The sequence below is a fragment of the Mobula birostris genome, chromosome 29 (assembly GCF_030028105.1).
Source record: "Mobula birostris isolate sMobBir1 chromosome 29, sMobBir1.hap1, whole genome shotgun sequence".
NCBI classification, from domain to species: domain Eukaryota; kingdom Metazoa; phylum Chordata; class Chondrichthyes; order Myliobatiformes; family Myliobatidae; genus Mobula; species Mobula birostris.
Window position 1 is genome coordinate 6,615,690 of NC_092398.1, and position 24,824 is coordinate 6,640,513.

The 24,824-nt window shown below is 46.2% G+C and overlaps 1 protein-coding gene across 1 annotated transcript; it reads left to right on the forward strand.

The window, feature by feature from the left end:
- The first annotated feature begins 945 nt into the window (after window positions 1-945).
- LOC140190105 (ras-related protein Rab-39B-like) lies at window positions 946-24,542 on the forward strand. The gene is made up of 2 exons (XM_072246593.1): window positions 946-1,370; window positions 20,385-24,542. The coding sequence occupies exons 1-2, from the start codon at window positions 1,156-1,158 to the stop codon at window positions 20,803-20,805; spliced, it is 636 nt and encodes a 211-aa protein (XP_072102694.1). The 5' UTR covers window positions 946-1,155; the 3' UTR covers window positions 20,806-24,542.
- The last annotated feature ends 282 nt before the right edge of the window (window positions 24,543-24,824 follow it).

Sequence of the window (24,824 nt, forward strand, 5' to 3'; positions counted from 1 at the left end):
ACACCAGGTGCATAATCGGCAGATAGTACATTTATTATCAACGTACCATTTGCTACCCTGAAATTCATTTTCCTGCCAGCATTCACAATAGCACAAAGAAATAAAACTGTATCAATGAGAAACTATACACTGAAAGACCAACAAACAACGTGCGAATACAAAAAAGCACAAATAAATATAACAAACGATTAAATAAATACTGAGGACATGAGTTATTGAGTCCTTGAAAGTAAATCCATAGGTTGTGGAATCAGTTAAATGTACGTTGAGATGAGTGAAGTTATCTATGCTGGTCCAAGAGCCCGGTGGTTAAAGGATAATTCATTTGTATGTGCCATGTTGTTTGACATGAGCAATAATGGCTATGATTGCTCTTGGCAAATTTTTCTACCAAATTGATTTGACATTCCTCCTTCTGGGCAGTACCTCTACGAGACGGATGACCCAGTCATTATCAATATTCTTCAGGGATTGTCTGCCGGGCATCAGTGGTCACATAACCAGGTCTTGTGATATCTGTGCATATCCCCTGCAAGCGGCCTTAGTGTTACACCTGCCCATACAGCTTCTCCCTTATCTCCATTCAGGGCCACAAACAGTCCTTCCAGGTGAGACACACTTCACCTGCGCATCTGCTGAGGTCGTCTATTGTGTCCGGTGCTCCCGATGCGGCCTCCTCTACACTGGCTGTACAGCTGCCGCAAAACAACACGATATATTGCCAGCGATATTTAACCTGACTTATTCTGAATTAAGGAGGGCAACTCCTTCAGAAATGAATCAACTCGTTCACTGAAAACTGCACACTTTTAAAGTGCAACAAGCTCCCTGGGTTGAGCAGCAAACCTGATACTGGCCTCGGTAAATGTGCACGGCTGCAAAAATTAAAAAGTGTCTCTGAGCGAGAGAGACACAGGAAGCCCACTCTGAACTCGGTTACCAGCACCGGGACTTAACCGGTCCAACACACATGGTTGTGAGTCGCCGGCAGCCGTCACATGATCCCGAGAAAACTCTGAACCAATGCGAGGGCAAAACTCCGAAAACTGTTCACTTCCGTCAATGGGAGGAATTTTTCGGCAACTCTTTTGGGACGCAAACTTCAGTTTGTGTTAACTCGGAGTGCGGGGCCCTCCCTGTGGAGGGGAGTGCGCCATGGATGAGGTCTGGCAGTATCAGTTTCGCATTATTTTGCTGGGCGACTCCACGGTGGGGAAGTCTTCGCTGCTGAAGCGCTTCACCGATGGAACTTTCAGCGAGGTTCAGGACCCCACGGTGGGAGTGGATTTCTACGCCCGCGTCCTGGAAGTGGAGCCGGGCTGCAAGATCAAGCTTCAGCTGTGGGACACCGCCGGCCAGGAGCGGTTCAGGTCAGTGAGGCGGATCGCCGTCCCTTCGCGCAGCGCAACCCTCCCAGACCTGCCGTGGCTTCGGGAATACCTTTCATAAATGCTGTCCCGAGGGCTGGGTCACTCTTGGCAGCTGCCTGCCAGTCGACTTCCCGCTCCCTGTCTCTCTGTAAGGCACGCAAAAATGCTGGAGCAACTCGGCAGGTCCTGGACAGGAATAAACAGTCGATGTTTCGGGCCGAGACCCTTCAGGGTCTGTGTTTATCCTGCCCGTCTCTCTCCCCGCCCTTCTGTCAAATACTTCCGCCAAAAACCTCATACAGGATTAAAATATAAAGAGTAAGTCTCTCTACGAGTCTTTCGAGTTCCTGGGAACCCCCCACCACCCCACCTCACCGCCCGAAATGTCTCCCACCAACACAGTAACAAACCGCGGCTGCATCCCAAATCCGGGCGAAATAAGCGCCCACGGGTGTGATACAGATGTTACGATGAAGGATCTCGGCCCGAAACATCGACTGTTAATTCCCCCACTCCGTGGATGCTGTCTGACCTGCTGAGTTCCTCTCGCAGTCCGCGTGCGTTGCGAGCATCTGCGGGACACCTTGTGTTACAGATGCGATCGTCTCTTTGGGAAGTGGATCGGGACAGTGGGGAGATCTCCGTTGTTTGGTTGGTGAACACTTCGTATATATTATCCAGAGTTCAAGTTTAATTACACAACCTGGCTCGGAACCAACCTACTATACCCTCTATTGTGCCTGCTGTCTTGTTTATCAGTTATTGTAGTGCCTGCACTGTTTTGTGACACTTTGTGCAGTCCTGGATAGGTCTGCAGTCTAGTGTAGTTTTTGTGTTTTATCTTACGTAGTTCAGTGTAGTTTTTGTATTGTTTCATGTAGCACCATGGTCCAGGAAAAAGTTGTCTCATTTTTACTATGTTCTGTACCAGCAGTCATGGTTGAAATGACAATAAAAAGTGGCTTGACTTGACTAATTATCATGAAAACCCATGAATACAGCCAAATGAAACACTGCTTCTCTGGGGCCAAGGTGCAAAACACAGAGCCAACACACAGCACCAGGCACGTATAAGATCATCAGTAAAATACCGTCACACGAAAAAAATAGTCAGTCCATGAAGGTTGCAGCTGTCTGCAGTCGAAAACAATACAGCTTGTCTTCTGCTGAGTGAACACTGGGGGGCAGCACTGACTCTAGTTTGCACCACCTCCGGTGCAGCGTTCCGACTCCGACACCTCTCTCCTGGATGGATGTAAATGGGCGACACAGCGGCTTGAGGCCTAGTCGTCACTACGACAGGGACCACGCAGCTCGCTGCAGTGGCATCTAAATAGTTTCATGTTCAAGCATAATCTGTTCCCATTGACAGCACTAAGTACTCTGATCTCATGGTATCAGAGATATTCCCTGAATTCTACTCCTCCCACATCACCCTTCCCTGCAACTGAACACTCCCTCTATTTTTTTCTTAAACAGCTGTGCAGACCAACCTTTACTCTGAGCAGAAAATTTTTACTCAGTCTGAAAAATGTGCAGCTTTTTAAATGTTTTTAGTAATAAGCATTCCATGAATATTTAGAATAAAAATTGAAAAATCACATACTTCTGATTTATTAATCGAAGGGTATAGTGAAATACAGTAGACCAAAGGTAATCTTTCACATTTTGTGAACTTTTTCTCTTTTGCTTTTATTAAAAATCCATTGTAGATAAACACTATCCAGATGAATTTTGCATCCAGGTGAAAGATGTGTCTTAGATCGTTCAGAGGTTCTAGTGTGTTTCTGGGTTTACATTTGATTGAACTTATAAGACTGAATCCACATTCACAGTCAGCACTAGAAGCTTGAAATGTTCCAACGATGTCAACTTGTTGACAATTTTTCAAATTCTTCGTTTCTGAGCACGTAGCTCAACATATCAGTTCAAGTCTTAAGTGAACCAGTCTTAACTTTCTCAGAAATGGCAAAATTGAAATCATAGCATTGCTGCGATATTTTTGAAGCAACACTTTTGTCGTAATTCGTAGTAGGGGCTGAGTTCAGCAGTCTAGCGGTTTATTAACGGTGAGCTACCGACTTCCATTCTGTGTTTATTGTTGCAATTTGCAACAGTGTTGTAAATGTTTGACAATGAAAATAAGTTTGAAGCTTCAAAATGTTTCAAAGTAAAGGTATGTTTGTTATTTAGAAAATGTATGAATTTTCTTTGTACTGTATTAATAAATAAAATCAAAAGTATGTGAGTTTTCAATTTTAATTCTAAATATTCATAATTAATTACAAGAGTATTTCACAATTATTTTAACAGATTTCAAAATTATATTAGCAATATATAAATGAAATGTGAAGAGCCAAAGGCTATGTGTGCAGGAGCATTCCAGTTACTGCAGGGCTATACATCTGCTCCGCTTCGAGGGAACTGAGACTAATTCTCTTTCTAGGTTCTGGCGAAGGCTCTTATAGCTGAAGCATTGACTGTTTCAAGTTCCACAATTGCTTACTGATCTCTAGAGTGTTTCCAGTATTTCTTTGGGATTTCCAGTGTCTGTGTTTTGTTACCTTCTTTACCCGACTGGCATGTTCTAGAATTTGTGCTCAAGTTTCTAGAGTGGGTCTTGAACTCACAACTCCTGATTCAGAGGTAGCTGTGCTGACCACAGAACCACAACTGCCGCCTTTGGATAAATGTAGCATCACTCCTGTGTTAGGTGTTTGGGATTGCAGAAAGATCTATCACCAAGAAACACACAGCACTGTTGTAAAGTGTGGTTGTTTGAGATCCTGTCGCCTTCCTGCCAACTTGACCAGTCCGGCCATTCTCCTCTCACCTGTCTCATTAACAAGGTGTTTTCACCCACAGGACTGCCGCTCACTGGATTTTTTTTTTGTTTTTCACTCCATTCTCTGTAAACTTCAGAGACTGTTGCACATGAAAATCCCAGGAGATCAGCAATTTCTGAGATACTCAAACCACCCCATCTGGCACCGACAATCATTCCACAGTCAAAGTCACTTAGATCACATTTCATCCCCATTCTGATGTTTGGTCTGAACAACATCTGAACCTCTTGACCATGTCAGCATGCCTTTATGCGTTGAGGTGCTGCCACGTGATTGGCTGATTAGATATTTGCATTATTCCAGGTCCAATCTAAGGTGTAATTATTCAGCCATACATATTTTTTACAATTACAAAACACAGCTGGTTACAAAGAACGTCAAATACTGGAAGACTATCCCATCAGCGAGTTAATGATAGCGATGAAACTGGACTTGTGTTGTTGTGTTGTCGCCTGGACTTACCGTGTACCGTTCAGTGGTGTACAGTGCTTGCCATACCCTGTTGGATATTGGTAATGTAGAATACTGAGTCCAGTTCACTGGTTCATCGGCGAGACCAACAGCGGGGAAGCTGCGCTATCTTGGTTGTGGCAAGGACTAGACCCTCATGCCACAGGGTCACCTGTTGGAGCCACTCAGGAGAGAGAACGGCGTGGGAGAGAGCAGAGGCCTGTGCGGACGCGCTAGAATCCGTACTGGGTTGTGGGCTGGCCCTTTCTGTTCATGCTGCCCTCTGGTGTTTGCTCAGCAGAACAACAAGCTGGGCCAAGACAACTTACCATCTACAGTCACGCCACTCAGGGGACTTGGGCTATATTATTCTTTTTCTTTTTCACTGTATATTTCTCTGCTAACGTAAATATTATGTGCTATTTGTGCTATGCGTTGTGTGCTGTTGGTAATGCGTCTTGCACCTTGGCCTTGGAGGAATGCCATTTTTGTTTGATGTATTCATGGCAGGGTGGAGATACATCTCGAACAAAGAAGGTGTAATGGACTCCTTCTCTTCGCTAGCCCACAGGTCACCCTTGGGCAAGGTGTAGCACCCGCTTAGCCCCAACCTCTGATCAGGGTCACATGAAGTCATGGGAGCAGGTGGTGGATGGTCGTATGAGCAGCCGGTGCACATCACAAGTCCTGGTTATGTGACCACTGGCCCCAGGCAGACAATCTCTGAAGAGTATTGATAATGGCTGGGGTTACCCGTCTTGTAAAGTCACTGGCCAGAAGAAGGCAATGGCAAACCACTTCTGTAGAAAAATTTGCCAAGGACAAGCAAGGTCATACGACCACGATTGCTTCTGTTATATGACACGGCCCATAACGACGATGATGATATTCGTGTATGGTTGAGTGATAGTTAAATTTTAACTTGAGCTTAACACGCAGGTGTACCTAACAAAGTGGCCACGGAGTGTACGTTCTGTGAGAATCTGTTGTTTTACTAAAGCTGGCATAAGACTGGCAGGATGCTTAACGCTAAGGTGCTCTGAGTTGTATTTAGGGCGGAGGTTGGTAGGTTCTTGATTATTCAGGGTGTGAAGGTAGGAGAGTGGGGTAGAGGGGGAGATTCGGCATGACATCCAAAACTGTGACAAACTTCTACAGATGTGTGGTGCAGGATACATTGACTGGCTGCATCATAGTCTGGTATGGAAACATCCATGCGCTTGAACGGAAAATCGGACAAAATGTGAATACGGACGGGTAAAGCATTGAGCGACCATTGAGCGCACCTACATGAAACACTCTAGTGGGAACGCTGCATCCATCATCAGGGGCCCCCACAACCCGGGACCTGCCCTCTTCTCACTGCTGCCATCAGGAAAAAGAAACTTGCTGGGCCAGGTTCAGGAACAGTTACCACCCCTCAACCATCAGGCTCTTGAACCAAAGGGGATAACTCCACTTGCCCCATCACTGAAATGTTCCCACAACGCATGGGCTCACTTTCAAAGGCTCTTCATCTCATGTTCGTTCTCCCATTCTCTCATCCATTCTCTCTCTCTCTCTCTCTATCTCTATCTCTCTCTTTATCTCTATCTCTCTCTCTATCTCTCTCTATCTCTCTCTCTCTCTTTTTCTTTCTTTCATCTCCTGCACTCATTGACTCTGTTGCGGTTATCTTTCAATAGATTTATTGAGTATGCTCACAAGAAAATGAATCTCAGGGCAGAAAATGGTGAAATATATGTACTTGGATAATAAATTTTCTTTGAACTTTGAAATGGATCAGCCATGATAAAATGGCGGAGCAGACTCGATTAGTCAAATGGCCCAAATCTGCTCCTAAATCTTATGGGCTGCTAGAGAATATGGTATGAGTAGGATCATCCTGTTGTATGGCCCCTTTAAGAAGCTCGTTTGTTTTGTGTGATGCACTTTCCTCATTCTGACTGCATTAAGTCACCAAACCACAACTCATCTGTCTGCCACTGGTGACGTGCCTGGAACACGCCTGCCCTGTGTACTTTCACCCGACCGTAATCCCCACTGGAATATAACTGCCCTTTTTTACTGACTTTCAAACTATATAATAAGTGACTTTATTTTGATTGTGGGCTGGGTGAAGCCATTTCTGTTCATAAATATGAACAAGAAAAGAGTGTTGCTCGGATTTCCTGCATCTGCAGATTTCCTCTTGTTTGAGAAAAGAGCTGTGCCTGTTCTTCTTTTGGAGAGGTGAGAGGAAGGTTAAGGGGTATAGATGGGCTGCTTATTTCTTTAAACACGGTACGGATAAAGGTGTTTTTGAAATAGAGGGTCCTACTGCAAAGATACATGCCCTTCTGCCCAACTAGTCAATATGCAATAGACAATAGGTGCAGGAGTAGGCCATTCAGCCCTTCGAGCCAGCACCACCATTCACTGTGATCATGGCTGATCATCCACAATCAGTACCCTTTTCCTGCCTTCTCCCCATATCCCTTCACTCCGCTATCTTTAAGAGCTCTATCTAACTCTTTTGTGAAAGAATCCAGAGAATTGGCCTCCACTGCCTCCTGAGGCAGAGCATTCCACAGAACCACAACCCTCTGTGTGAAGAAGTTTTTCCTCAACTCCGTTCTAAATTGTCTACCCCTTATTCTTAAACTGTGGCCTCTGGTTCTGGACTCCTCCAACATCGGGAACATGTTTCCTGCCTCTAGTGTGTCCAATCCCTTAATAATCTGATATGTTTCAATCAAATCCTCTCTCATCCTTCTAAATTCCAGTGTATACAACCCCAGTTGCTCCAATCTTTCAACATATGACAGTCCCGCCATCCCAGGAATTAACCTTATGAACTTACGCTGCACTCCCTCAATAGCAAGAATGTTCTTCCTCAAATTTGGAGACCAGAACTGTACACAATACTCCAGGTGTGGTCTCACCAGGGCCCGCTACAACTGCAGAAGGACCTCTTTGCTCCTATACTCAACTCCACTTGTTACGAAGGCCAACATGCCATTAGCTTTCTTCACTGCCTGCTGTACCTGCATGCTTACTTTCAGTGACTGATGTACAAGAACACCTAGATCTCGTTGTACTTCCCCTTTTCACCATAGTCCATGCTGACCATGGTGTCCAGCCAGCCAATACTGATTTCAGATGTTTGGCCTATATCCCTCTAAATCAGCGGTTCTTTACCTGGTGTCTACGGATCCCTCGGTTAACGCTGGGGGTCCATGGCATAAAAAAAGTTGGGGGCCCCTGGGCTAAACCCTGCCCCTTCATGTATTTCTTAAATTGCTTCCTAAACTTCTGATTGTACCTGCCTCTAACACTTCTTCTGCCTGCTCATTCCACACCCTCTACGTGAAACAATTCAAAGTACATTTGTTATCAAAGTATGCATTCAGTAAACAACCCTGAGATTTGTCTTCCCCACAGACAGCCAGGAAACAAAGAAACACGTGGAACCCGTTCAGAGGAAAAAAACATTCAAACCCCCACCCAATGCAAAAGAAAAGCAAATTGTGCAAGTGCTAATGGAGAAAAGAGCTAAAAACACGGGATATAATTGCAAAATCCAAAGGCATATTTCAGTTCAGCTCGGTGTTCCTTATCGACAGTCTGCCCCGATTCAAAATCACTGAAATTAGCAACAAAAAAAAAGAGTGACCAGTAAAACTAGAAACTCATCATACATGAGTTAGGGAATAAAATCTGTGGTGGCCAGTGCGATCATGTTTGCTGTTGTGTGCTGGGGCAGCAGGCTGAGGGTAGCAGACACCAACAGAATCAACAAACTCATTCGTAAGGCCAGTGATGTTGTGGGGATGGAACTGGACTCTCCCACGGTGGTGTCTGAAAAGAGGATGCTGCCCAAGTTGCATTCCATCTTGGTCAATGTTTCCCATCCACTACGTAATGTACTGGGTGGGCACAGGAGTACATTCAGCCAGAGACTCATTCCACCGAGATGCAGCACAGAGCGTCATAGGAAGTCATTCCTGCCTGTGGCCATCAAACTTTACAACTCCTCCCTTGGAGGGTCAGACACCCTGAGCCAATAGGCTGGTCCTGGACTTATTTCATAATTTACTGGCATAATTTACATAAATTATTTTATAATTTACTGGCATAATTTCCAGAACGAGGGGCCACAGTTTGAGGATAGAGGGGAAGCCTTTTAGGACCGAGATTAGGAAAAACTTCTTCACACAGAGAGTGGGGAATCTGTGGAATTCTCTACCACAGGAAACAGTTGAGGCCAGTTGATTGGCTATATTTAAGAGGGAGTTAGATATGGCCCTTGTGGCTACGGGGGTCAGGGGGTATGGAGGGAAGGCTGGGGCGGTGTTCTGAGTTGGATGATCAGCCATGATCATAATAAATGGCGGTGCAGGCTCGAAGGGCCGAATAGCCTACTCCTGCACCTATTTTCTATGTTTCTATGTTTCTAATACTATTTAACTATTTATGGTTCTATTACTATTTATTATTTATGGTGCAACTGTAACGAAAACCAATTTCCCCCGGGATCAATAAAGTATGACTATGACTATGAATTAAACTTTGCTCCGGCGCTATCCCCAGACAGCATCGAGGGGGAGATCGATCATTCGAATGCAAGGACCTTCCCTCGAGAGCAGCAAACAAGAGGGAGGGAGAGGCTGCCACACGCAGACACCTTCCTCCGGCAGCAGCGAGCAAGAGGCTGGTAAACAGCACTGAACACTCACTCGCCCTCCGCACCCACCTCGATGATTTCGATCTTCCTGGACGCCTTAGTCAGCGAGATCGGTGAGATATGGAGTCGATCGCGGGCTCGCAACCTGTCTCCTGGTTTACTGGCCTCCGTGCCGAACGCTCTGGCTGCAGTTTCGTGGAACCCTCTCGGAGTCAGCAAAGCCCCAGATCACTCGATTGGCCCAAAACCACTCTGCCAGAATGTAGATCACTGGCTCCCACAGTAACAGAACCACCTTTGAAAGAAAAGGAAGACACAGAAGAATTGAAAGGAGTAACTTCATAAACCGTCCTGAGAAGGGAGGGGACGTCGACTCAGACCATGAGAGGCCTGTGTCGTGCATTTTCATGCCTTACAAGGCGCAGATTGGAAGTCTGTGTGGGGCGCCACTCCTCGCACAGACTAGAGCAATGTGTGATTAAGTGCCTTGCTCAAGGACACAAACACGCTGCCACAGCTGAGGCTCGAACTAGCGACCTTCAGATCACTAGACGAACGCCTTAACCTCTTGGCCACGTGCCCACGTGACAAACCAGCGAGAAACGAGCATGGTCTGGGTGGTGAGGATCTCTGACGGTGGATGCTGCTTTCCTACGACAGCGTTTCATGTCGATGTGCTCAGTGGTTGGGAGGGTTTTACCCGTAATGTACTGGGCCAAATCCACTGCCTTTTCTAGGATAGTTTGTTCGAAGGCATTGGTGTTTCCAGACCAGGCCATGATGCAGCCAGTCAATATGCTCACTGCACATCTACAGAAGTTTGCCAAGGTTTTTGATGTTTTGCCAAATCTCCGCAAACTCCTGAGGAAGTAGAGGCACTGCTGTGCTTTCTTCACAATTATATTTATATGAGGCATCCAGGACAGGTTCTCTGAGATGGCGACACCCAGGAATTTAAAGTTACTGACCCTGTCCTCCTCTGATCCTGCAATTAAAACCAGCTTATGGACCACTGGTTTCCCTCTCCTGGTCTACAATCATTTCCTTGGTCTTGCTGACATTGAGTGAGAGGTTGCTCTTATGACACCACTCAGCCAAATTTCTGATCTCCCTCCTGTATGCTGATTCAGCACCAACTTTGATACAGCCCACAAGAATGGTGTCATCAGCAAACTTGTATGTGGTGTTAGCCACACAGTCGTAGGTGTTACGTGCGTAGAGGAAGGGGTTGAGTACGCATCTCTGCAGTGCTCCTGTGCTGCTGGAGACGTTGAGGAGATGTTTTACCAATCCGACTGACTACGGTCTGCAGGTGAGGAAACCCAGGATCCAGTTGCACAAGGGGGTACTGAGGCCTAAGTCCTGGAGTTTTCTGATTAGTTTTGAGGGGATGATTGCGTTAAATGCTGAGCTGTGATCGATAAAGAGCTTCCTGATGTATGCATCTTTGCTGTCCAGATGTTCCAGGGTTGAGTGAAGAGTCAATGAGATGGCATCTGCTGTGGACCTGTTGCTTCGGAAGGCGAGTTGGGAATGGATCCAAGTTGCCACTCAGCTTCAGCATCAGCCTCTCTCACTACTGTGGATGTAAGTGCCACTCTTCAATAGTCATTAAGGCAGGTTACCATGCTCTTCTTGGGCACCGGTGCGATTGAAGCCTGCTTGAAGTACCAGAGCGAGAGGTTGAAGATATCCGTGAACGCACCAGCCAGTTGGTCAGCACAGTTCGTCAGTACTTGGCCAGGTACCCGTCCGGTCCAGATGCCATCCTTGGATTCACCCTCCTGACGGCAGTCCTCATGTCAGCTTCGGATACTGAGACCAAAGGATCATCAGAAGATGTGGGGGTTCGCGATGGTTGCTCCCTGTTCTGGTGGTCAAAGCGAGCAGAGAAGGCATTGACCTCATCTGGAAGCAAATCCCTGCTGCCCCCCCACATGTCACTTGATTTAACTTTGTAGGAGGTTAGAACATTCAAACCCTGCTATAGTTGTCTCGCATCCCTTATTGATTCCAGTTTGGTCCAGTATCTCCACTTTGCCCATGAGGTGGCTTTCCAGAGATTATACCTGCACCTCTTGTAGCATTCTTGATCTCCACACTTGAAAGCCTCTGATCTGGGTCTCAGCAGGTTCCAGGTTTCATTGTCCATCCAGGGCTTCTGATTGGGGAAAGTCCTGAATGATTTTGTGGGGACGCACTCATCCACGGCTGTTTGAACAAAGTCTGCAATGACCCCGATGTAGCCATTCAGGTCCTCAGATGTGTTCTCGAACACGGCCCTGTCTGTTCCGATTCAAAGCAATCCTTTAACCATTTCTCAGCCTCCCACGACCAACTCTTAATTGTCTTGATCTCTGGAGCCTTGCTCTTCAGGCTCTGCCTGTATGCAATAGACAATAGACAATAGGTGCAGGAGTAGGCCATTCAGCCCTTCGAGCCAGCACCGCCATTCACTGTGATCATGGCTGATCATCCACAATCAAGAGCAGGTAGCAAGAGTATGGCCAGATGATCCGCCTTGTCAAAATACGGTCTCGGGAAGGACCGATAGGCACTCCTTATCGTAGTGTAGCAGCGGTCTAGTGTGTTGGGCCCTCTGGTGCAACAGGTTATATGTTGGTGATAATTCGGCAGGATTTTCTTCAAACAGGCTGGGTTATCCGACTAAAATTTCAAACGCATCAGGGTGGGCTGTTTCTTTGTCTATAGACGATGCTGTGCAGTGCTGTGATGCACTTTGATAATAAATTTACTTTGAGCTTTGTTATGGAGTGTTGAGTGCAAATGGACTTTGTCAACCAGTGTAGCCTCTTGCTGATGAGGACACACTGCATAGCGCCAGACTTGTGCACTGCCTACTGTCTCTCGCTCCACCCTTTCCTTCATCCTCCTGGAAACTTGCTGCCTTTTCTTGATCTCTCAGCGCTACTACAATAAGTAACGGTGGAGGGTTGAGGACAGGCGGGATCTGCAAGTGATCCAACGCACTGTGAAGGCTGAGGGCTGAGGTTTTGGAATTGTAAGAGGCTACGCAAGTTCAAATTGAATTGTCATTCAACCATACACCTCAATACAGTCAAATGAAACGGCATTCCTTTGGGGCCATGGTACAAAATACTTTAGCAACAGTCACTCACAGTACACAGCAGTAACGTGGAAGCAGGTCCACAGCTTTGGCAAGAGAGACAGAAAACACCGGCTACGAATAATCATATTAGGAAGGAGGACCGGGTCGAGACAGCAGAGACTTACAGAGAAGAGGAGTTTGGTGGGTAATACTGTTCCGGCTGACCGGAAGTGCACTGAGAGCGGTAAGCTTAAAGGAGTTGGGTGCTTACTGTTCTGGTTAACAATGGATGGTGCAATCCTGGGTATATTACGATCGAGGAACGTGTTTCCAGACCGGACATTGAACTTTTTATTGTTGGACTTCAGCCACATTCCACCGTGATACAACACTGGGCGACACGGGAGGTCGTTCCTGCCTGTGGCCATCGAATGTGCAGCTCCTCCTGTGGAGGGTCAGACACCCTGAGCCAATAGGCTGGTCCCGGACTTATTTCCATGTAGCATAGTTTGCATTTTGTTGTTTGATTATTTGTGGTTTTTGTATTGCTATATTTACGCTCTATTCTTGGTTGGTGCAGCTGTAACGAAACCAAATTTCCCTCGGGATTAATAAAGTATATCTATCTATCTATCTATCTATTAATCATTTATTTACAAACAGTAAAAGATTCAACCAAACATCTCAGTCCCTGAGTTACACAAACTACAAAACTAAATATTGAACAATCACTTGGCTACGAGATCCGAATCTGGAGCAAACCTTCCCGTTGGTTCTTCAGCACTGCTCGTGACCTCATTGTGAAGAGGAGCCCTGGAGACAAAAGGAAAGAGGCCAAGCCCTCGCTCGTGCTATTCTTATACCCCTGAGGCGCCCAGAACGGGACACCGCTGCCTGGCACACGGGGCAACCAGTGGGAAAGAGCTGCTGCATCCTTCAAATGGGCCCATCGATGCCCCACACGTTGGAAGCGGCTTTCGACCAACAAGTACACTAATCACATGACTCGCTGATGGGGTAGACTTGCAGTACTTCAAGTACTTAATGTGTGGAAGGATCTTGTGATCATAAAGAAATACGTTTAAAGAAGGACAGTAGCAACTTTTGTTGATCCCGTAGAAGCTTCTCCAATTGAAGGCACTGCCATCTTATCGGAGCTGGAAGGAACAGAGAGGAAATTTGTAATAAAAGAGAACGACTAGAAACAGGCATTAATTCAGCATGATCTAACTTAATATTGAAGAATTACCCTGGATCCAACTTACTGAAGTCATTACAAAGAGGGAAAACCAGCAGCTATTTTTTGTTTGGGAGTTTGAGGATACTTGGAATGTCACCAAAGATTCTAGCAAATTTCTACAGATGTACTGTGGAGAACATTCTAACTGGTGGCATCACCGTCTGGCGTGGAGGGGCCACTGCAGTGGGTGGGAAAAAGCAGCCACTCCATCATGGGGACTAGCCGCCCCACAATGGAGGACATCTTCAAAAGACGATACAGTATCTCAAAAAGGCAGCGTCCGTCATTAAGGCCCCCCATCACCCAGGACATGTCCTCCTCTCATTGCCACCATCAGGGAGGAGATGCAAGAGCCTAACGTCACACACTCAATGTTTCAGGAACAGTTTTTTTCCCCTCCACCATCAGATTTCTGAACAGACAATGAACCCATGAACACTACCTTACTGTTTTTCTCTTCTTGCGCTTCTTTATTAAACTTATAAAATATATTTCTTATTGTAATTTAAAATTATGTTTTTATGTATAGTGCTCTTTTTTTTATATGTAAGACTCTGCCCAGAAGAAGGCAATGGAAAAGCACTTCTGCAGAGAAATTTGCAAGAACTATCATGGTCATGGAAAGACTGTGATGGCCCATGTCATATGACACGGCACATAATGAATGAACTCCACTGCTGCCGCGAAGACAACATATGTCGGTGATGTTAAACCGGATTCTGACTCTGAATACTTCTGTTAAACTGAGTAGTGACCCAGCCCCACCCACCAGCTGCTTGAGTGCTAATGAACCTGTGATTTGGGGAGATCTTACAGTCAAAGCTCCCTAGAGAAATTGATTAAATTATCTGTTAAAACTTGAGGACCATTACCAAGCGAAAAGTGCTCTCTTAGACGGGCAGTACAGAGGAGATAATGCATTGTCAGAAAAGATTAAATTAAAAAACTGTACGAAACTGCAAAAGTGCCTCATTAACACAAGAGATTCTGCAGATGCTGGAAATCCAGAGGAACTCACACAAAATGCTGGAGGAACTCAGCAGGTCAGGCAGTATCTATGGAGATGAATCAATAGCCAATGTTTCAGGCCGAGACCCTTCTTCAGGACCGGAAAGGGTGGGGGAAGACGTCAGAATAAGAAGGTATGGGAGTGGGGAAGGAGGACAAGCTGGAAGGTACCTTGGGGGATGTGAGGAGAAATGTATTTTAGACAAATTGTGGTGCGTGGCCAAGTAGTTAAGGTGTTCGTCTAGTGATCTGAAGGTCACTAGTTCGAGCCTTGGCTGAGGCGGCATGTTGTGTCCTTGAGCAAGGCACTTAACCACACATTGCTCTGCGACGACACCGGTGCCAAGCTGTATGGGTCCTAATGCCCTTCCCTTGGACAACATCGGTGGCGTGGAGAGGGGAGACTTGCAGCATGGGCAACTGCCGGTCTTCCATACAACCTTGCCCAGGCCTGTGCCCTGGAAACCTTCCAAGGCGCAAGTCCATGGTCTCACGAGACTAACGGATCCTGTAAGATGATGAGCCGGAGCCCACAGGGCCTTCGAAAGGGAACTGAGTAGTCACTTGAGAAATTAAAGACTCAGCAACACACACAAAATGCTGGAGGAACTCAGCAGGCCAGACAGCATCCATGGTAAGGATGAAACAACTGACATTTCTGGCTGAGACCCTTCATCAGGATGGGAAAGGAAGGAGAGAAGTCAGAGTAAGATGGTGGGGGGAGGGGAGGAAGGTGATGGGTGAATCGGGGGGGGGAGGGGTGAAGTAAAGACCTGAGAAGTTGATGAAAGAGATAAAGGGCTGGAGAAGGGGGAATCTGATAGGAGAGGGCAGAAGACCATTGAAGAAAGGGAAGGGAGAGGAGCACCAGAGGGAGGTGATGGGCAGGTAGTGAAATCAGGTGAGAGAGGAGAAGCAGGAATGGGGGACGGTGAAGGAGAGAGGTTGGGGGAGAGATTGAGAAGTTTGAGAAAGGCTATAGGGAAAGAGTGGGAAAGATGGGACCAGAGATTCCGCAGCTGCTGGAAATTCAGAGCAACACACAGAAAACGACGGAGGAACTCAGCAGGTCAGGCAGCATCCATGGAAACGAAAGAGCCAATGTCGTTTTGGGCCGAGACCCTTCCTTCAGTACCTCTCTATTTTTGTTGGGTGCTGTGCACGATGGGACGAAGGGCCTGTTTCTGTGCTGTGGTGATAGTAGTGCGATCACTCGAGTCGAGGGTGATGATCCCCTGAGAGTTTGTCTGTCGGTGGGTCTGCAGGAGGCTATAGAGGTCGAGCCAGGATCCACACGTTCTGGTGCAGTGTGGACTTGGCTACGTGTGGTGGCCGTGGTCAGTGGTCGGGTCTTTTAGTTGTTCAGTCTCTCCTTTCACAGCTGCCGCTTGGTCTCTGCAGCACAGCGGAGATTGTTCTTATGTAGTGCAGCTCCCTCTCAAACAGATTTCCTCCAAGTGTATCTATTGAGTGCATTCCCTTCCCAGTTTTTAGATGTAATGTTGGATTTCTTCAGGCTGATTTTGATGTTTTCTTTGAAGTGCTGCCTTTGCCCACCAGGGGGCTCACTGACCTCCCTTCAACTGGGAGTAAAGGAAGATCGTGACTGTGCTACCTCCAGATGGTTGGCAAACATACTGCGATTCGAGGAGTGCCTCTTCAGATAGTAGGTGGAGGTGATTGTCAAGGATACCGTAAAATATTGGAGCAGAATTAGGCCATTCGGCCCATCGATTCTGCTCCACCGTTTCATCGTGGCTGATCCATTTTCCCTCTCAGCCCCAATCTCCGGCCTTCTCCCCCTATCATAGTCATAGTCATAGTCATACTTTATTGATCCCAGGGGAAATTGGTTTTCGTTACAGTTGTACCATAAATAATAAATAGTAATAGAACCATAAATAGTTAAATAGTAATATGTAAATTATGCCAGTAAGTTATGAAATAAGTCCAGGACCAGCCTATTGGCTCAGGGTGTCTGACCCTCCAAGGGAGGAGTTGTAAAGTTTGATGGCCACAGGTAGGAATGACTTCCTATGACGCTCTGTACTGCATCTCGGTGGAGTGAGTCTCTGGCTGAATGTACTCCTGTGCCCACCCAGTACATTATGTAGTGGATGGGAGACATTGACCAAGATGGCATGCAACTTGGACAGCATCCTCTTTTCAGACACCACCGTCATCCCTCATGCCCTGACCAATCAAGAACCTATCAGCCTTTGCCTTAAATAAACCCAAAGGCTTGGCCTCCACAGCCGCCTTGAGGCAATGAGTTCCACAGATTAACCACCCTATGGCTAAAGAAATTCCTCCTCATCTCCGTTCTAAAAGGACGCCCCTCTATTCTGAGGCTGTGTCCTCTGGTCTTAGACTTCCCCCACATCCACTCTATCGAGGCCTTTCAACGTTCGATAGGTTTCAATGAGAAATCCTCCCCTCTCCCACCCCTGTTCTTCTAAGTTCCAGTGAGTTCAGGCCCAGAGCCATCAAACATGCAAACACTTTGCGTGTTGTTGAGAGGAGGGTGTACATTGGTGACAGCGTGCTGCGCGTTATTATGAAAGGTCTCAGCCTGTCGCATTCCCTCTATAGACTGACCGTTCATCTCACTCTACCTGACCTGAGCGTCTCCAGCTTTTGTTATGTGTTGCTGTGATGTGGCCGACATGTGCAGTCAGAATCAGGTTTAATATCACTGTTATATGTCCTGAACTTTGTTCTTATGCAGCAGCAGTATGTGAGAACAAAACTATAAATTACTGTAAGTATATATATTTATATATTTTAAAAAGTTAAATAGGTAATGCAAAATGAGGGGAAAAAAATCAGAAATCGGATGGCAGAGGGGAAGAAGCTGTTCCTGATCCGTTAGTGTCTGCCTGCGGACTCCTGTACCTCCTCCTTGACGGTAGCAACGAGAAAAGGGCATGACCTGGGTGGTGGGGGCCTTTAATAATGGACGCCGCCTCTCTGAGGCATCGCTCCCACACGATGCTCTGGATACAATGGAGGCTAGTCCTCCTGATGGAGCTGACTGAGTTTACAACTTTCTGCAGCTTATTTCAATCCTGTACGGTGCCCCCCCCCATACAAGACAGTGAGCAGCCAGTTAGAGTATATCTGCCGAAATCTGCAGGTGTTTTCATTGTAGTGCCAAATCTCCTCACACTTCTAATGAGTCGTGCCTTCTTTGTAGCTGCATCGATATGTTAGGCCCAGGAGAGATCCTCAGAGATATTGGCACCCAGGAACTTGAAATTGCTCACCCTTTCCACTTCTGATCCCTCTGTGGACCGGTGTGTGTTCCCTCACCTTTCCCTTCTGAAGTCCACGATCAACCCCTTTGGTCTTACTGACGTTGAGTGTGAGGTTGTTGCTGGAGGCACGGGAGGCAGTGAGCTCCAGCTGACTCTCAGCACCTTTGGGTTTTGGTTACAAGGAATGACTCTACATTCCTCTGTTGACATGTTGGTTCTTGTCCCTGGTTCAGACTCGGGCCTCATCAAGGCTACAAAGCAAAATGAAGACAAACTGACGCCACATTTCAAGCGTGAACGAATTTGGAGAATTTCCAGACGTTCAGTGTCCAACTCTGCACCAACCTTGATAGCACATGTGAAACAGTGATTTCTATAGTCAGAACCCGGCTTATTACCACTGACAGATGTTGTGAAATTTTAAACAGAAGATTCTTCAGCTCAACACACACAAGATGCTGGAGGAACTCAGCAGGCCAGGCAGCATCCATGGAAAAAAAGTGCAGTTGATATTTCAAGCTGAGACTATTCAGCAGGACAACCCTAATGTCCTGACGAAGGGTCTCAGCCTGAAATGGCGACTGTTTACTCTTTTCCATGGATGCTGCCTGGCCTGCTGAGTTCCACCAGCATCTTGAGTGTGTTGCTTGGATTTCCAGCATCTGCAGACTTTCTCTTGTTTGAGATTCTTCAGATGATGGAAATTCGGAGCAACACACACACACACACACACACAAAATGCTGGAGGAACTCAGTAGGTCAGGCAGCATCTAAACCGGGGGTTCCCAACCTTCTTTCTGCCATGGAGCCTTACCAATGACTGAGGGGTCTATGGTGAGAAATACAGAATCAAGATATCAGGCCGAGACTGTTCAATAAATTGTGAAAATTTGTTGATTTGTGGCAGCACAGTAGTACAGCGCAGTACATTAAAAAAGTTATGTTACAATAAGAATTATTTTTAAAAATGAACAAGTGGCACAAAACGACAGCAAAATAGTGAGATGGTGGTCATGAATTTTGGTAGAAGAGTTAAATGTGCAGACTATTTTCTAAATGGGGAGAAAATCCGAAAATCTGAGATGCAAAAGGACTTGGGAGTCCTTGTACAGAACACCCTAAATGTTAACTTGCAGGTAGAGTCAGTGGTAAAGAAGGTAAATACAATGTTAGCATTCATTGCAAGAATACAAGAGCAAAGATGTGATGCTGATGCTTTATAAGACACTGGTGAGGCCTCACCTTGAGTCTTGTAAACAGTTTTGGGTTTTTCTTTGGCAAGGGTTCAGAGGAGGTTCACAAGGATGATTCTGGAAATGAAAGGGTTATCATAAGTGGAATGTTCGATGGCTCTGGGTCTGTACTTTAGAAGGATGGGGGGGGGAATCTCACTGAAATATTTTGAATATTGAAATGCCTAGACAGAGTAGATGTGGAAAGGATGTTTCTCATGGTGGGGGAGTCTAGGACCAGAAGGCACAACCTCAGGATAGAAGGGAATCCATTTAAAACAAAAATATGGAGAAATTTCCCTACCCAGAGTGAATTTGTGGAATTTGTTACCACAGGCAGCTGTGGAGGCTAGGTCATCGGATGCATTTAAGGCAGAGATTGATCGGTTCTTGATTAGACATAGCATCAAAGGTTACGGAGAGAAGGCCAGGGAGTGGGCTGAGGTGAGGCAGAAAACGATCAGCCATAGTTGAATGGCAGAGCAGATTCAATGGACCAAAAGACCTGTGTCTTGTGGTCTTGCGTCAACAATCACAATACTCACAGTTGGATAGGGTTGCAAAGAAAGTTTTTGGCACATTGTCTTTCATAAATGAAAGTACTGAGTATAGGAGATGAGATGTTATATTGAATTTGTGTAAGATATTAGTGAAGCCTAATTTGTGATTGTGTGCAGATTTGGTCACCTACCGACAGGAAAGATGTCAATAAGGTTGTAAGAGTGCAGAAAAAATTTACAAGGATGTTGCTGGGTCTGGAGGACCTGAGTTGTAAGGAAAGATGGAACAGGTCAAAACTTGATTCCTTGGAATGTAGAAGATTGAGGGGAGATTCGGTAGAGGTATACAAAATTGAGGGGTATAAAGAGGGTAAATGAAAGCAGGCTTTTACCACTGAGGTTGGGTGGGACAACAACCAGAGGTCATGGCTAAAGGGTGAAAGGTGAAAAGTTTAAGGGAATTTGTTCAGGGGAAACTTCTTCACTCAGAGGGTGGTGCGAGTGTGGAATGAGCTGCCAGCACAAGTGGTGGATGCGAATTCAATTTCAACATTTAAGAGAAGTTTGGATAGGTACATGGATGGGAGGAGTATGGTTCCGGAGCAGGATGGTGGGAGTAGGCAGTTTAGATGGTGCAGTACAGTCCAGATGGGCTGAAGGGCCTGTTTCCGAGCTGTACTTTTCTATAGCTCTATGATTTTGTTTCCCTGAACACTGGATGATTTAAGATGACCTTGTGTTTCAGATCAATTACCCGATCCTACTATCGCAACTCTGTCGGGGGGCTTCTGATGTTCGATGTGACCAATCGGAGGTCGTATGAGAACATCAAGGAGTGGCTGAAGGAAGTCAACAGGCACGTGTATCCCCAGAGGACCATCTTCGTCCTGGTCGGCCACAAAAGTGACCTGACCGACGACCGGGCGGTGTCCCGCGAGGAGGCCGAGAAGCTGGCAGACACACTGGGCCTGAACTACCTGGAGACTTCGGCCAAAAGTAACAGCAACGTGGAGGAGGCGTTCGTGAAGCTGACAGCATGCATTTACGAGTCGATGAAAGGGGGCGAGATTGCACTGGAGGATGGCTGGGATGGAGTCAAGCGAGGATTTAATCCGAGGGCACTGGATCGAGGGAAGGAGGAAAAACAAAGTGACTGTAATTGCTAACTGGTTCAAGTTAATATCAGAGAATGCATACAGAATACAACCTGAAATTCTTACTCTTCACGGACATCCACGAAACAAGAAATCCCTAAGAATGAATGATAGTAACACGGTTTTGTGGATAAATAACTTATTGCAACTGAATTACTTGTAATAGACATATAGTATAATATTCATCAGAGTTACTTCCCATGATAAGCTGTCTATCAGGCTTCAACTAAGCAGTTTCTGACCTTTGAACTCACTGTCATTGGGTACTGAGCTTCAGTAATTTAGAACATAAGACATAAGAGCAGAATTAGGCCATTCTGCCCAATAAGTCTGCTCCACCATTCTATCATGGCTGATTTTTTTTTTAATTATCCCTCCCAATTCCATTCTCCTGCCACTTTCCCGTAACCTTTCACGCTGTTACTAGTCAACAGCCCGTCAACTCTGGCCAGAGATCGTCGGTGAACCTGTGGAACTTGGGGCCACAGCCGGGTGTGGAGGCCAAGATATTGGGCATTCCCACCGCTGCCTGTAAGGAGCTTGTATGTTCTCCCTGTGGCTGCTTGGGTTTTCTCCCGAGTGCTCCTGTTTCCTCCCACAGTCCAAAGGCGTACCAGTTGGTTGGTTGGTTAATTGGTCATTGTCACTTTTCCCCTGACTAGGCTATGATTAAATTGGTTAATTGATGGGTGGTGTGGCTCGAAGGGCGAGAAAGGCCTTTTCCATGCTATATATCAGTAACTAAATAGTTAAGGCAGAGGTTGATAGATTCTTGATTGGTCAGGGCATGAAGGGATACGGGGAGAAGGCAGGAGATTGAGGCTGAGAGGGAAAGTGGATCAGCCATGATGAAATTGTGGAGCAGACTCGATGGGCCAAATAGCCTAATTCTGCTCCTATATCGTATAGTCTTAAAAAATACCAAATGACTTGTCCTCCGCAGGCATCTGTGATGATGAACTCTACAGATTCTCCCTCCTCTGGTTTAGAGATTTGTTAGACGATCACTTCACACGACTTGCTGTGCTTGGTTAGGTTTTAGACATTGCAATGCCTGATCGTGAGCTTAACGGCAGGAGATGTTTTTTTTTTAAACTTTTAAGTTACCGAGTCACTGAGGAAATCCAGCGGAATCGGATTTTTAAATGCCTTGCTTCTCTGAGGCCAGTCATTCCTATGTTAATATATGTTACAGTTTTGCGTCATTGTGATTTATTCTCAGTGCTGTTTCTGCTGTTGTCCTCTGGACTCGTGCTGCAAGACGCCTTTTATAGTTGCATCTGGCCAGCCCGGTAGTGTGTCGGTTCGCACAACGCTTTACAGTACAGGTGACCATGGTTCAATTCCCACCGCTGTCCGTAAGGAGTTTGTACGTTCTCCCTGTGACCATGTGGGCTTCCTCCGGGAGCTCCAGTTTCTTCACGCAGTCCAAAGACGTACCAGTCAGTAGGTAAATTGGTCATTGTAAATTGCCCCGTGATTAGAGTAGGATTAAATCGGGGAATTGCTGTGTGGCATGGCTGGAAAGGCAGGAAAGGCTTCCACACCGTATCTCAATAAAATTTTTTAAATTCCTCTTTGTTAAAGGCCTTTGAAAGGAAGCTCTCCAAGTACACAGGACTGGTCAGCAACTGTCAGCAGGCTGGATGGAGAGCGAGGTGTCTCCCAGTGGAGGTTGGTTGTAGGGGATTCGCAGCCCGTTCCTTAGTTAGAGCCTTCAACATTTTGGGCATTGAGGGAGAGAGGAAGAGGAGAGCCATCCGCAGTACCACCGATGCGGCAGAGAGGGCCTCAAGATGGCTGTGGCTCAAAAGAGGGGAGCCATGGAGTCATAAGTAGCTAGCCATCTGGACACAAGCTGGGGTCTGATCAGCCCCGGCTGGGTCACCTGGAGGAGCGTGTATGATGTTGAAAGACCCGAAACACCCGATGATTCCAGGAACATCACTGAAGATGTGTCCAGAAGCGTCAGTAGATGTATGGACACAGCTTAAAGGCACAACACTTAGCGCTCGGTAACAGCTGACCAAGTCTCTGTGCGAACACTGTCTTAAAAACGCCATCAGTAACAAAGCAAGACTGGCATCTCCTCTGAACCTAGGGCGCTACAATAAAAGCAAGGTTGTGTCTCTGGGGCTTTGTGCCGGGGCAGAGGGCAAGAAAGGGCTGAGGTACCAAGGAGCCACACTCGAACTGAGAGGAGAGCACGAATGACTCCATGTTAGATAGAGTACGTTCACCATGTCAACTGGTGGCCATAGACATGATGAACCAAATGTATCAACAACTGCAAATGTCACTCTTTTGTTTGCTGTTAATTGGATGAATTAAAACAATGTCGTGTTTCAGATCGATTATCCTGTCTTGCTACTGCATGTAAAGCACAGGAAATGAAATCTGATATAGTATCAGATATGTTAATCCTGCTACCATTAAATCATAATGATTAGTTTTTCCTGCTCCCTTTGTCTTGCAACATAGATCAATCTTAGGTGCTTAATGTGGTCAAGAGGTTCAGTTGTTGATTGGACCAAACAGCTGAATGGGGACGAAATGTGGTCATGCTTTCGTTGGGACTTTCGGCTCTAGTTGCCCCACTGTCTAATGATCTGACCTTCTCTCTCACGGTTTGCTTTTGTTCCCTTCCGCGCCGTCTGGTACATCGGGCGGCAACCGTCCCGTTTCTGTAGCATTTTACGAGGCCGAGTTGCTTGCTCGACGCTCAGCCCAGCCCGGGTGGAAAGTGAGCAAGGTGCCGGCCGGATTCGAACCTGAGACCGCTGGCCTCGACGTCTGGTGCAGATGCCACGACACCACCGGCTGGTTTAGGTAATATGATCAGACATTTAACAATGAGGAAGGAGCTCACTTGTCATTGAACCATAAATATGTTGGTTTATTTATTTATTGAGATACAATGCATATAGGCTCTTTCCACACTGCCCAGCAATCTCCCAATTTAATCCTAGCCTAATCATTGGCTATATTCTATCCTATCCTAGCCAAGACAATTTACAATGACCAATTAACCTACCCAACCAGTACGTCTTTGGACAGTGAAAGGAAACCAGACCACATGGAGAACATACAAACTCTTTACAGGCAGGGGCAGGAATTGAACCCGGGCCTCCTGTACCGCAGAGCATTGTGCTAACCACTACACTACCGTGCCACCCCTGTATATAGCTAAACGAAACAGTGTTCGTCCAGGGCCAGAGTGCAAAGTACAGTACATACACTCACACACGGCACATATAATAGAATACAGAGCCACAAATTAATATCAGCACAAGTGATAGGATGGCTGGGAAGTGCTTCTGCTGGATTCGTTTCTTGGACTCAACAGCCTGTCTGCCAACTGGAGCAGGTCTTAATGAAATGGACCAGTGCTTCTGCAGAAAAAGCTTGCTTCATCCCCAGCCAGAAAGAGACCATTTGGCCCATCAAGTCCACACCATCTCTCCAGTAGAACAATCCTACCAGTCCCAATCCCTCTCTCATATTCATGCAGCATGTTCTACCAATTCTCTCCCATCATTTCCCACGGTTGTTCTGTCACTTACAGTAAAGTGGACGATGCCCTCTTCGAAGTTCAAAGTAAGTTTATTTTCAAAGTCCATATGTATCACCATATACTACTCTGTGATTAATTTTCTTGCATTGGAACAAAGGAATACAATGGAATCAGTGAAAAACTACACAAAAGACTGACAATGTGCAAAAGACAAACTCTGCAAATAAAAAATAAAACTAATAATAATAAATAAATAAATAAATAAATAAATAATATTGTGAACGTGTTGTAGAGTCCTTGAAAGTGAGTCCACAGGTGCTGGAGGAACTCAGCAGTTCAGGGAAAGAGTACAGTCGATGTTTCGGGCCGAGACCCTTCATCAGAACTGGAGAAAAAAAGATGAGAAATCAGAGTAAGGAGGCGCTGCCTGGATTTCTGGCAGATATTTTTCTTGTTTGCCATAGGCTGTGGAATCATTCAGTGTTGAGGTAAGTGAAGTTATCCATACTGGTTCAGG

Excerpts from the sequence above, each read along its gene's own strand:
- LOC140190105 (XM_072246593.1), top strand. The coding sequence starts at position 1,156 with ATGGATGAGGTCTGGCAGTATCAGTTTCGCATTATTTTGCTGGGCGAC. Across the intron at positions 1,371-20,384 it reads GCCGGCCAGGAGCGGTTCAG|ATCAATTACCCGATCCTACT; the intron begins GTCAGTGAGGCG and ends CTTGTGTTTCAG.